This window comes from Littorina saxatilis, linkage group LG1, assembly GCF_037325665.1.
Source record: "Littorina saxatilis isolate snail1 linkage group LG1, US_GU_Lsax_2.0, whole genome shotgun sequence".
Taxonomy (NCBI): Eukaryota; Metazoa; Mollusca; class Gastropoda; order Littorinimorpha; family Littorinidae; genus Littorina; species Littorina saxatilis.
In genome coordinates this window covers 90,244,070-90,258,359 of record NC_090245.1, presented here as the reverse complement: position 1 = coordinate 90,258,359, position 14,290 = coordinate 90,244,070, and the positions used below count along the sequence as shown (strand labels likewise).

General features: G+C 41.6%; 1 protein-coding gene across 2 annotated transcripts in view; it reads left to right on the top strand.

The window, feature by feature from the left end:
- Positions 1-14,290, top strand: part of LOC138983761 (poly(A) RNA polymerase GLD2-like) — a 37,177-nt gene that overhangs the window by 8,510 nt on the left and 14,377 nt on the right. For both annotated transcript variants that reach the window (XM_070357086.1, XM_070357092.1), the window contains exons 2-11: positions 1,677-2,314; positions 3,135-3,303; positions 4,132-4,246; positions 6,827-6,918; positions 8,434-8,500; positions 8,929-8,995; positions 9,612-9,688; positions 10,405-10,533; positions 10,846-10,889; positions 11,193-11,326. In XM_070357086.1, coding sequence (XP_070213187.1) covers positions 1,692-2,314; positions 3,135-3,303; positions 4,132-4,246; positions 6,827-6,918; positions 8,434-8,500; positions 8,929-8,995; positions 9,612-9,688; positions 10,405-10,533; positions 10,846-10,889; positions 11,193-11,326 — 1,517 coding nt within the window. In that variant the 5' untranslated portion in view covers positions 1,677-1,691. The remainder of the gene's footprint in view (positions 1-1,676; positions 2,315-3,134; positions 3,304-4,131; positions 4,247-6,826; positions 6,919-8,433; positions 8,501-8,928; positions 8,996-9,611; positions 9,689-10,404; positions 10,534-10,845; positions 10,890-11,192; positions 11,327-14,290) is intronic.

The window sequence follows — 14,290 nt, the reverse complement described above, 5'->3', positions numbered from 1 at the left end:
TGTCATAACATTCGTGGGAGTACAACTGAAAATCAGCTGCTGAATCCTTTGTCTTACAGATTCATAAATAGCTTGCCGGTACCTACATTTAGGCAGCCATACGCCGTTTTCGGAGGAAGCATGCTGGGTATTTTCGTGTTTCTATAACCCACCGAACTCTGACATGGATTACAGGATCTTTTTCGTTGCGCACTTGGTCTTGTGCTTGCGTGTACACACGGGGGTGTTCGGACACCGAGGAGAGTCTGCACACAAAGTTGACTCTGAGAAATAAATCTCTCGCCGAACGTGGGGACGAACTCACGCTGACAGCGGCCAACTGGATACAAATCCAGCGCGCTACCGACTGAGCTACATCCCCGCCCGACAAACACTTATGAAACAGATAAAGCACTTAATGACATGTCAAGATCGTGTGATCAATCATTACCTCGCCAGCATTTTGCGAGCGAGCCACACAATCTTGAGATAAGTTCTTTATCTGTTACATAAGTGTTTGTTTGTCTGTCTGCTTCAAAGACCTTTGGGTCGGCATACTCGTAAATGTAACGTTTTGTTTTGTCAATAATAAACGTTCCAATTACCTATCATTCTTGTTATTTTTATTACATTTAGTCAAGTTTTGACATAGAGGGGGAATCGAAACGAGGGTCGTGGTGTATGTGTGTGTGCGTGTGTGTATGTGTGTGCGTGCGTGCGTGCGTGCGTGCCTGCGTGCGTGTAGAGCGATTCAGACTAAACTACTGGACCGATCTTTATGAAATTTTACATGAGAGTTCCTGGGATTGATATCCCCGAACGTTTTTTTCTTTTTTTTGATAAATGTCTTTGATGACGTCATATCCGGCTTTTCGTGAAAGTTGAGGCGGCACTGTGACTGTCACGCTCTCATTTTTCAACCAAATTGGTTGAAATTTTGGTCAAGTAGTCTTCGACGAAGCCCGGACTTCGGTATTGCATTTCAGCGTGGTGGCTTAAAAATTAATTAATGACTTTGGTCATTAAAAATCGGAAAATTGTAAAATAAAAATTATAAAACAATCCAAATTTACGTTTATCTTATTCTCCATCATTTTCTGATTCCAAAAACATATAAATATGTTATATTTGGATTAAAAACAAGCTCTGAAAATTAAAAATATAAAAATTATTATCAAAATTAAATTTTCGAAATCAATTTAAAAACACTTTCATCTTATTCCTTGTCGGTTCCTGATTCCAAAAACATATAGATATGATATGTTTGGATTAAAAGCACGCTCAGAGAGTTAAACGAAGAGAGGTATAGAAAAGCGTGCTATCCTTCTCAGCGCAACTACTAAACCGCTCTTCTTGTCAATTTCACTGCCTTTGCCATGAGCATGAGCGGTGGACTGACGATGCTACGAGTATACGGTCATTGCGTTCAGTTTCATTCTGTGAGTTCGACAGCTACTTGACTAAATGTTGTATTTTCGCCTTACGCGACTTGTTTTTAATAAAGTCAGTGCGTCAAATTCAGTTAATATTATAATAACCCACACTGAAAGATTCTTAAGATAGTATTAAGAATAGATCTCTTTTTTTTTCTTAAATTGTTTGATATTACTTTTATTAGTTTAATAATGTTTGCTTTTGATGTTGTCTAACAGTTACACTGTATATATTGAAGTTTGAACCTAATTGTTTCCCTGCAGGTTTAAAGTCGGTCAATGCTTTCAACGTATTTGACAAGACTTTACTGTGGACATCAAACCACAACCGCATTCTTGACCACACAGACGTTGCCCTCAACTCTTCTCAGGTTCTACCTGGAGCCAGTGATTCATTCCATTGCCCAACAGCTCCCACAGAAGTTCTTGATATCTACATTCCTGTCAGAGTGCTTGAGAAGTTCTGCTAAAGGTGATCACAACTGGGGAGAGTGCCCACATTTAGACACCAACCAGAGAGTTTTGTGCGAGTCTGCAATTCTTTTGCGGAAACATTGTTTGCATGTGCAAAAGGAGGAAAGGAAGTCAGATTCTGCAGGAAGCATGCTTCCTTTTCCAAATCAAGGCAACCGAGGGATGTTCTACCAGCCAGCTCTGCCAACAATGAACATGAACATGATGAATCCTATGTTCATGCAGCAGCAAGGAATGTTCCTCCCTGGTCCACAAATGGCGTACTATAATGGAGCGTTCATGAACGGCCAGGTTCAGTTCAAGGGCAGAGGAAACAGAAGTCCCATGGGAGGACCCGGAGGAGGCCCTCGGTTCAGTCCACAGCGAGGCCAGTCACAGCCGCAGCAACAGTACCCACAGGATAACAACAGGAACAGAAACAACCTGAAGTGAGTGGCTTTGGTTTTGTACTTCTTCTTTTTTTCTTTTACTTGATGTGTATTTGTGTACTTCATGTTCAAATAAACTGCCTCAAAATAAACCAAACAAGAAATTCCTCCGAGGTAGGAAAAACACCCCCGTTGGTCAAAGGGAAATAACCATTCTCACTGCCACCAACTGAGAAGGTTATTTCCCTTTGACCATTAATATGTCCCTCTATAAGTTCTTGTAGAATCTTAATCCACCAATAACTCCCTAACCGTGTGTTTGACTGGTCCCAATATTTGTAAGGACCGTCTCAGGAATGTATAGAACCTGTTCACCAAGTTTGGTGACGATCGGTCCGTTCATTCTTGAGATCTATATGCGAACACAAACACACACCCAAACAAACAAACACATCAAGCGAATCCTATACACACCCCTATACCGGGGGTGTAAATATTCATAAACTTTGTAGTGTGATTCTTCCTACTCTTAGAAGTTAGTCTTAATCTTCTATATATTTCAGCACATCGCATGCTCAAAGAAATTAAGACTGAGCATCATAATCGCAAACATTAGTCACAATGAGCTGCTTTGATTTTTTATCTTGTACAGAAAGATTAGATAATTTATGTACATTCTTATACACAAAAAGTGCTTTAAGAGTAAGACTAGTTCAAGTAATAGGAAAAGAATTGATTTTGTGGTACAGTCCATAGGACTAGGAACATGGTGAACACAATCAGGGTTACATCCCTGGATGTTCTTAGCTGTGGTTAATGCAGTGAATATGAACAACTGCATATTAGCCTCTCATTTGTATACATGTTCATTTAAAACCAGGAGGAAGTCATCCGACCAGGACTTCAGTGCCCGAAAGGTTGGAAGATTCCAAGGTTTCGAGCCACCAAACTCTTCAAGAAGCAGCTTTGACACAAGTACCTCCATGCACGTACCGCTGGTGAACGGGGTCAAACTCATACACCATGTGCCAGGACAACCATGTGAAAGGGTGAGATAGAAATCAAGTTTGCCATTGAGCAAATAAGATCAAGCCATTTTCTGGAGTGAGATTTCTAGAGATAAATAAGTTTCACACAATATGATGCAATCTCTTAGTTTTTACGAAGATATAGAAATCAAGTTTGCCATTGAGCAAATAAGATCAAGCCATTTTCTGGAGTGAGATTTCTAGAGATAAATAAGTTTGACACAATATGATGCAATCTCTTAGTTTTTACGAAGATATAGAAATCAAGTTTGCCATTGAGCAAATAAGATCAAGCCATTTTCTGGAGTGAGATTTCTAGAGATAAATAAGTTTCACACAATATGATGCAATCTCTTAGTCTTTACGAAGATGGAACCAATTTGTGTTAAAACCTATATGTACCGTATTTGACTTTTTCACTTTTCTTCTTTGTTTCACTTGTTTATTCTCGGAGCCGATTTCGCTAAATACCGTACTTTCGTTTACCTGGTTGTTTTGATTGATTGACACGATCTGATTATATTTTTTTTCGACGGCTGCTAATATAGTGACGCGGCCTATACGTGGCTCGTCCCAATTTTGTTGTTAAAAGTCGGGGGTGCGGCTTATAAAACGGTGCGTCTTTTAATCCGTCAAATATGGTAATATTTTGATAGGCAATTTCTTACAAACAACTTGTGTTTGATTTGTTAAAGAAATTTATTCATGAAAAAGTTGCTTCTCTGCACAGAATTAAAACAGTCTGACTGTCGATTTTAGGTATGTGTTCAACTTGTGATAGACTTATTCCATGTAAAAATCCTACATTTTAGTAATTGCATTGTTTTATGCTTTCATTCTCTTGTGCAGATCACAGAAGCTATTGTGCAATACTACAATGATTTCCACCAGTCAGAAGAAGACTTGAAGCACAAGATCATTCTCAGTAAATGCCTTTATGCAATTGTCAGAGACATCTTCCCAGGTAGGGAGGAGGAAGTGTGTGTGTATGCGTGTTGTGTCCGTGAGAACTTTGTTTTCAACAGTATTTACGGTGTTGGTACCTGTGTTACTGTTAGATAAAGGTATAGTATCTGAGAAGCCATTTGGGGAAAGTTTTCTGGCAAATTGGGCCATTAGAAATTCAAGGGACATTCGTGGTGCTGAAATTTCTATATACCTGCGACTGACGTAGTGGTAAGACATCGGCCTCCTAATCGGCAGGTCGTGGGTTCGAATCCCAGCCGGTGCCACCTGGTGGGTTAAGGGTGGAGATTGTTCCGATCTCCCAGGTCAACTTATGTGCAGACCTGCTAGTGCCTTATCCCCCTGCGTGTGTACACGCAAGCACAAGACCAAGTGCTCACGGAAAAGATCCTGTAATCCGTGTCAGAGTTCGGTGGGTTATAGAAACACGAAAATACCCAGCATGCTTCCCCCAAAATCAGCGTATGCTGCCTGAATGGCGGGGTCAAAACAGTCATACACGTAAAAACCCACTCATGCAAAAACATGAGTGAATGTGGGAGTTTCAGCCCAGGAACGAAGAAGAAGATCTATTTTTTACCTGCAATAGTTTGCTCAAAAATACTCCATAACTAAGTCAGTTAATTTAAAGAATTTTATTTGGTGAACGGCTAATCTTCAGTGTCAGAGTGGTGCAAAAATCACAGTTTGAAAATATTGTGTAAATGTAAGCACAGTCGTTCCAAATTTGAATACCTGAGCGCTCAGACACTTATTTTAAGGTATTTTTGGTGTGAGGAGACATTATTACAACTCCCAATAGACGAACTGTGGAAATAACTCTGTCGGGTTTGTATGGGTTGTGAAAGAGTGAATACTCTTGCTTTTAGTGAGGCAAACTTTGCCCACATACTCCTTTTCCACCTGTTTCCGAATCACCCCTTGCGGGTGAATGGCCTATAATATCATGTTGGAAAGTATGCCCCTTTCAGGGCCTTGCATTGTAAGCCGTTCGGCGTACTTTACGCCGAAATAACATCTCCAGTACGCGGAACTCGATTTGGTGTACGCCGAATGCAAAAACCTGTTATTCCCAAACGGTAAACCCAAACAGTCCAAGCTTTCGTTTTGTGCGCCGTTCGGTTCAATTCTCAATTGGTTTGACAGTTTGATGGAGCATGCACTTCCTCTGGCATCGCGCGAGCATGCTTTGTGCCGGTGTTTTGTGGCTCTAGACTTGAAATAATGTCTCGAAGCGACATTGTTGAACGTGGTCAGCCATTCAGTGACAAAGAATCCAGGTATTCCTGGAAGTGGGAATGGCACTTTTAATGGCCAAATAACACAAGATTGTCAGTTTTCTTGTTTTCTGTCTGTGTTTTGCTTGTTGGTGAAGGCATAATTTAGTTAATTGCTCAATCTTCTTTGGGGGGGTAAAAAATTTTAGGTAAAAAATCTCTAAAAAAATCTTCAAATTCAGGGGGCTTTGCCCCCCGAACCCCCACCAGGGGCTTTGCCCCTGGACCCCACTGGGGGCCTCCTGCGGCCTCCAGACCCCCGCCTTCGTAAGCTGAACTCACTTTTTTCAATGCTTGGCCCTGCCATTTAAAAGCAAGAGTACATGTATTCACTCTTTTACAACCCATACAAACCCCACAGAGGTATTTCTGAACTACTACCGGCACGGTTGGCCTAGTGGTAAGGCGTCCGCCCCGTGATCGGGAGGTCGTGGGTTCGAACCCCGGCCGGGTCATACCTTCGACTTTAAAATTGGCAATCTAGTGGCTGCTCCGCCTGGCGTCTGGCATTATGGGGTTAGTGCTAGGACTGGTTGGTCCGGTGTCAGAATAATGTGACTGGGTGAGACATGAAGCCTGTGCTGCGACTTCTGTCTTGTGTGTGGCGCACGTTAAATGTCAAAGCAGCACCGCCCTGATATGGCCCTTCGTGGTCGGCTGGGCGTTAAGCAAACAAACAAACCAAACCAAAATTTCTGAACTAGGCAATCCAAATCTCCATGATTTCGCAGCTTTCTCTGACAGCAAAAAGAAAATCACACTAAATACTACATGCGAAAAATGACAGTTTAACCCCAGGTGAGAGGAACAAAATCATGTTTTTCTTTAAATGCACAATTTATCTTTCACCAGAGGGGGTTAAATTCATATTTACAAGGCCAAAATGCTTCAGCTTCTGGGGCCGTTGCCCCCATACCCTCACCAGGGGCATAGCCCCCATACCCTCACCAGGGGCATAGCCCCTTGACCCCGCCAGGGGACCCTAGCGGCCCCCTGAACCCTTGCCGTTGTTTATTTCCTTGAAACTCATTCTTCCTTCAATGGATTGCCTGTGAACATTGTATATTCAAACTGAATAGCTCTTGAGGCGATTAGAAACATTTGTTTGGCCCCGTTTAAGTAATTATTGTCTCCATTTAGCCCAAAGTCTTTGTTAGTGTTGGAAACTAAAATCTCCCCTGTTTGTCTTGTTGTCTTGGAAGTTTTATTTTATTTTCTCCTTTCAGAGTGTGTCTGTGTATTTGAATAAAATTAAAAGCAGTATGACCAGAATATTAATTTTCTCTTTGTCACTGTTGTAGGGTGTCGACTGTTCATTGTGGGTTCATCTCTGAGCGGTTTTGGGACACATACCAGTGACATGGACCTGTGTTTACTGGTCTCACAGATACAGGTACAAAATATAGGCAATGGAGTGAGGGATGATTGAATGTTCGGAGGAGGTGATTGATGGAGAGGTTACTGAAGTACAGTTAGTGTTGCTCAAAGGTTTTATCGTAAATTGTCGGTGACCGGTGAATATCAGGAACCATACATACACATGCATAAACGTGTGAAAGGTTTAGCGTCAGTTGGTCGGTTATGACCTTAACCTTCACCGGATCACGCTTTGGACTACACAGTCGGGATTATAAAAAGTATGGGTCATACACAACCCACGCCATCCGAATAGGGACAAACTACTTACGGCCTCTTTGCAGAATATGGGTCGTACACAACCCACGTCATCCGAATAGGGATAAACACCGTAAAATACCTTCTTTAATTCCATCAACAGCCGCATCCTCCAAACATTCTATACCTCATTCATTGAATCCATTCTCACTTTCTCTTTCATCTGCTGGTATGGAGGTCTGTGTGTGAAGAGTAAGAATGTGCTTGGGCAGGTGGTGAACACATGTGGTAAGATTGTGGGGGTGAGACAGGAAGGACTGACTGTGCTGTATGAACGACGTGTCGTGCGAAAGGCCCGCTGCATCATCCAGGATAGTAGTCATGTGCTCGCTCACCACTTCGAGGTCCTGCCCTCAGGACGTCGCCTCCGCACTCCCAGATTCCGCACGCTCAGAACTAAGAACAGTTTTATTCCAAAGTCAATTGGCTTTTTAAATACCTAAGTTAATTAAAACTAGTAGGTGTGCCGGTGAACATATGCACTGATTTCTGTGATGAATATTTGTTATACTCTTTGATGTGCACCCTTATGCTGAGTGTGATAACCCTCGAATGACTAGTCCTGTGATAAATATTGTTCAATGACATATCTAGTCCTGTGATAATGATAGTTTTTAGCGGTAAACTTTTAGCTAAAGCTGACGGCAATTAACCTATTTGGAATCATGTTACTATTCCTGTTAGTGTACATATGCGTGCGCGAGTGTAGTATGCTTCGTATGGTACTTTTATCTGTTGTCTTATTATTTGTTTTGTCTTTTAATGTGCACCACACTGAAATTTCTCTGTATGAGATAATAAAGTATTCGTATTCGTATTCGTATTCGTATATTGTCCACGGCCCACAACATCCGGACTGTGTAGTTCAAATGACGTCATTGTTTGTTTGTTTACAAAGATAATCCTTTAAAAATTGGAATGACAGGAAGGTTCTATGGTGTTTGAGGATTACATGAAGTCTCAATCAAAAACTCCCAATAGTTTTAGAGATACAGACACTTTTGTGAGGCTCTGGGTCCTCCACGACCCAGGAAGCACAATGAAGGTTAAAATGTTGATTGTAATTGATTCAAAAAAATAATCAAGCTAATGAGACACTAGTGTCATTTTGGCGTGGTTTTTTTTCGGGGGAGGGGGGGGTGTTATTCATTTTTCCTGTGAGAGTTTAGCGTAGGTCAGGTGCTTGCAAGGGTTTTGGGTGATGAGGTAATCTTTGGTCGGTGGGTGTTGACAGGATATAGACCAGAAGGACGAAGCTGTTCACATACTCAACGCCGTCCACAAGTCGCTCAGGAGTTGTAGTAAGTACTTTGCAGTAATTTTGGACTGAATGTTAGATACTTAACACTATTTACAGCAATGAAATATTTAATGTTTTATTGAATAGCCATGAAGAATGCAACGCGGTCAACTCAATAAGAGTTTTTATCTATTACAAGCAGTTGTTTGTCGTACACTACACTGATTCGATCGAGTTAATTCTGCAAAGTGTAAAGCGTGACTGTACCATTTCTTCTCAAACTCTTTCTTAATGTGATTTCATGCATGAGGAAGTGCCCAACTGGGTGGGAACCAACTGCTGGGTCAAATTGGTTAAAATTGAGATTTGTTTATGATTTCAACCAATTTCAACCCCACAGCTGCTTCCCACCCAGTTGTGTACTCTCTCTTGCACATCAGCCCTGTTCTCTTATCTTTAATACTGCCATGTATGTTAATTGTGTTGCAGCATTCATAAAGTCATCTCAGGTGATCAGGGCCAAGGTTCCCATCCTCAAGTTCACAGATTCAAAAAAGTGAGAGATTTTTGTTTGACTATTTTATACACCAGGTTTGTTGTATTTTATGAACAGAAACATTTAAATGACTTATGAGATGCCCTAGACTAACTGACACTGCCTCTGATATTTCTTGAACTAATTGACTGTAATGATATTTCTTGAACTAATTGACTGTAAAGGTCAAAGGACCAATTTGGGCAGACCTTATTTATTTTTTAGGTTGGGAAAGTTTTATAGAATAGTAAAGAAGGTCTGGGAAAGTTTAGGAATGTCAAGCATGTTTTCAGCTAAAGCCTTTTAAACAGAACAAAACGGATGAGCATCAAGATGGTTAACTATACTCCCAAGCTGATAGTGCAGTTATTAGGTAGTCAGGACAGAGAATGTCAATTGTTATTGTTGATGTATCTCAGAGAAAAAGAAGTTTCTGATTAAACTAAAATAAACTTGTCTCTTTAATTTGGTTTGAAAGACAGGCACACTAGTTTGGAAAAGTCTGGACATTTTATCGAGGAAATATGATGGGAACCCTGATAATGATAATTGTTTTTCTGAGTAATGAAGGAAGGAAAAGGCCAAGCAATAAACATGGAACAGTATGACGAAAAAAGCCTTGGTTCTTTTCCTCCAGGGACATTGAGTGTGACCTCAACATCAACAATGGCGTGGGAATTCGCAACACACACCTGCTCAAGTACTACTGTCTTTGTAAGTTTTTATTACCATGAAATTTCACTGTACGAGTACTTGTAGATCTATACATACCTGTGTGTTTGTCTGTGTATTACATTATTCCTTTGCATCTTGTCACTTTGGCAAGGTTGGGTTTTCAGTCCCAGAGTTAGAGACACTGATTTTTAAAGGTAGTGGCTGTCTTTCCCCCTGAAAAGCCTTTGGTGGACATTAACCAGTGTTAAAGTAGCTGTTGGTGTTGCACTAATGTGTCGTAGTAGCTGTAAGTTTTGAACTAATTTACGAACAAACAAAACAAAGTTCTGGATGATTTTGTTTCTGTTTACAACAGTACATGTACTCCAGTAATTTTAAACAGTATGAATCAGACATGAGGTTTTTATGCAAATTTACAATTTTCTGTAATTTCAAAGCACCCACTGAAGGGTTTTTGCATGTTGTATTTTTGTATATTAGTCAAAATATTTTTCTATATTATATGAATTATGTGTAAAAATCAGCACCATAAAGTAGTTTTAAAGTACAGCTTTCCTCACTATTAGTATAACTAACAGTAATTTTGATGAATAACGGAGGTGTCAGAATCCCATTGAAACAAATTGCAAACCAAGGTTGAATACTTCCATAGTCATTTTGTATTGTGTTGTTTACAATCATTGTAATGTCTTGCAAGGATGTCAAAGTCTGACTATTTCAGCGATGTGACATTTTATTTTGTTGTGTTGTTGCAGCTGATCCAAGAGTTGCTCCGCTGATGCTGTTCGTCAAGTTCTGGGCTCGTTTTCACGACATCAACGATGCACGCAAGAGGACCATCTCCAGCTACTCTCTGGCACTCATGCTTATTCACTATTTACAGGGTGAGAGTCTGTGTGTGTTTTGGTTGTGGCAGATAAGGTTGATGTACACAAGATTTATGTATCTGTGGGGGGGGGGGGGGGGGGGGTTAGAAAATGTGTGTGCAAAACTAGTGCAGCTGTCTTGCAAATGGACAATGATTGAAAGGTTCGTCTTTAGGTGTTCGACGGTTCCGCTTTCTTCTGCCTCACAAAAACACACATGTACGTTGGCATGTAGAAGCTCACGTGCACACACATACACCCGCACACACAATGATGTGAACAAGTGTCTGATTTTGTTTTCTCACAAAAACTCTGATTTCATTTTCACAGTTTGTACACCTCCTGTCCTACCATGCCTGCAGAAACTCTACCCAGTAAGTTGTCTAGTATTCATTGTGAGGGTTTTTTCATGTCATGTTATGAGTATTGCTGGTGAACATTGCTTTGTTAGTGTTACATCCTACTTTCAAATCATGTGTGAAGTAAACATGTACACATGTGCATTCTAGTCAGACACACAATGTAAAGATATAGAAATAGAGGGAGGAGAAAAATTAGAGCAACAGAACGTGGACAGTACATGCAACAACAGCTGGGTGTCCTTTACAGTTTACTCTATTATAAAAGAATTGCTTGATGTTGCAAAAGATTCAACTGTTCAACACTTCATGTTCCAGGATCGATTTCACATGAAGACCGATGTGAAAAACCTACGACTTGACGAACCTCTGCCGGAGCTGAGGTCGAAAAACGATGACAGCTTGGGAAAGCTCTTCCAGGGTTTCCTAGACTACTATGCCTTACAGTTCAGGTCAGCAGTCTCTGCGGAGTTTATTGTTGTGTAGTTCTCGTTTGTTTCCTTGACTACTATGCCTTACAGTTCAGGTCAGCAGACTCTGCAGAGTGTATTGTTGCGTACAGTGGAGTCCAGCTATAACGAACCTGGGTATAACGAAATCCCGCTTTTAACGAACTGCCATTGATTTCCCGGCAGACAGCCTTCTATTTCTTACTTGTTACTTTCCGACTACAACGAACCTTTTGAACTCATTTGCATAACGAACCCCTCTTATAACAAACACGTTTTCATCGCCCCACAGCCGTTTTGTCTCTAAAAGTCACAAGGCTACAACGAACTGATGTCAATAATTGTCTCCAAAGACAAAAATACACAAACACAAGTGCACATCGCGTGATGAGCGAACTCTGAACAAACCGCGGGAGGTGCACGGAACAGCCACAGCCACTGTGTTTTCACTATTCCAATCAGCTGCTAAGCTATGACTGTGCTCAGTACACACCAGTACACATCGGGCACAAACACGTTTTCATCGCCCTAGAGCTGCTTTGTCTCTAAAAGTCACAAGGCTACAACGATCTGCGTGTGCGGCAAGATCACAGGGCAGCTGGGTGGCCTTGTTTATAGACACTCAGCGACCTTCTTCCCAGGGGTCATTGACCTAGTTTTAGCTATGAGAGGTGGTTCTCCTTTCATATATGGCTGGGGGAAGGGAGAGAGAGAGAGGGGGTAGCTGGCTAAACTCAATGGGGTGTCTTGTGTCACTGTCAGCAGGAAGATCATTGGAGAGAAATAGAGAGGTGCACTCTTCCACACAGTTTCCAAGCATAAGTTGTCACGGCTTTAGGGTAGGCAGCGAGGGAGAGTGAGAGCGGTGTTGTGTTTAGTGTATTTCCGACTGAAGAGTGAAAAGTCACTGCCACAAGATCGGCATGCAGTCAATAAAGCCAGACAAAAAGAAAATAAATAACTTGATTATGACATGCAGCTCTATGCTGCTTTTTATTCAAACTGGTTTTCAAGGTTATTCTCGCAAAGCATCTGCACATGTGCCTCTGTGCTGTGTTTGTGTGGCTGCTTTCGTATGTCAGTGCATGGTGAGTGCGGTCACTGCCTTGAGGATTTATTTTATCTCTTCTTTTCAACACCATTCATACAAATCATTTTTTACAGAACGTTTAAAGAAATATTAGGAGTTTGTTGTTATTGTTTAGTAGCCACAAGAAGTGGTTAGCATAGACTCAATCCTGTTGTTTGTGTGTCTCTGTGTGAGTGTATGGGGGAGGGGGTGGTGTGGTCACCCGTCTCGTGAGGTTGAAAACTCTACAGCGAATTACTGATATAACGAACTAAAATGCATCTCCCTTGAGATTCGTTGTACCCGGACTCCACTGTAGTTCTCGTTTGTTTCCTTGACTACTATGCCTAACAGTTCAGGTCAGCAGTCTCTGCAGAGTGTATTGTTGCGTGGTTCTCGTTTGTTTCCTTGACTACTATGCCTTACAGTTCAGGTCAGCAGTCTCTGCAGAGTGTATTGTTGCGTGGTTCTCGTTTGTTTCCTTGACTACTATGCCTTACAGTTCAGGTCAGCAGTCTCTGCAGAGTGTATTGTTGCGTGGTTCTCGTTTGTTTCCTTGACTACTATGCCTTACAGTTCAGGTCAGCAGTCTCTGCAGAGTTTATTGTTGCGTGGTTCTCGTTTGTTTCCTTGACTACTATGCCTAACAGTTCAGGTCAGCAGTCTCTGCAGAGTTTATTGTTGCGTGGTTCTCGTTTGTTTCCTTGACTACTATGCCTAACAGTTCAGGTCAGCAGTCTCTGCAGAGTTTATTGTTGTGTAGTTCTCGTTTGTTTCCTTGACTACTATGCCTTACAGTTCAGGTCAGCAGTCTCTGCAGAGTTTATTGTTGTGTAGTTCTCGTTTGTTTCCTTGACTACTATGCCTTACAGTTCAGGTCAGCAGTTGCCCCCCGCGGGTTAGGGGGAAGAATTTACCCGATGCTCCCCAGCATGTTGTAAGAGGCGACTAACGGATTCTGTTTCTCCTTTTACCCTTGTTAAGTGTTTCTTGTATAGAATATAGTCAATGTTTGTACAGATTTTAGTCAAGCAGTGTGTAAGAAATGTTAAGTCCTTTGTACTGGAAACTTGCATTCTCCCAGTAAGGTAATATATTGCACTACGTTGCAAGCCCCTGGAGCAATTTTTTTATTAGTGCTTTTGTGAACAAGAAACAATTAACAAGTGGCTCTATCCCATCTCCCCCCCTTTCCCCGTCGCGATATAACCTTCGTGGTTGAAAACGACGTTAAACACCAAATAAAGAAATAAAGAAAGGTCAGCAGTCTCTGCAGAGTTTATTGTTGCGTAGTTCTCGTTTGTTTCCTCCCATATGACTTACTGGTTACGGCTGTGTCATTTCTCTCCCTGTCCCCCCATCTGCCCCATCTCCAAGTCATTAGGCCAACCCCATTTTTGCCTGAGGTCATGTTTGAGATTCTATTTCATGCTTTTGAAATTCTTATTCAATTCACTGGGTCTGGTAGGAGCAAGTGTGCCGTAGTGTCAGCTAAACTATACACGAAAGCTAGGCGGAGCACTAACTTTTTACTCTTATTCATGACTTTAACCTTTGCCGGATGCCGCTTTTGACTACACACGCCCGACGATGCGGGTTTGTCTGAACCCATACATTTGAAAGAGGGTTTTTACCGTTTATTTCTCTAACGACGATGCGGGTTTGTCTGAACCCATACATTTGAAAGAGGGTTTTTACCGTTTATTTCTCTAACGACGATGCGGGTTTGTCTGAACCCATACATTTGAAAGAGGGTTTTTACCGTTTATTTCTCTAACGACGGGGTGGGTTCAGGGAAACCCACAGCGCTACTTCAGTGGGTGCATCGAGTTTCTCCCTTCACCGACTTCTTGCAGGGGAGGGAGAGGGGGAGGGAGAGACTGAGAGAGACTGAGAGA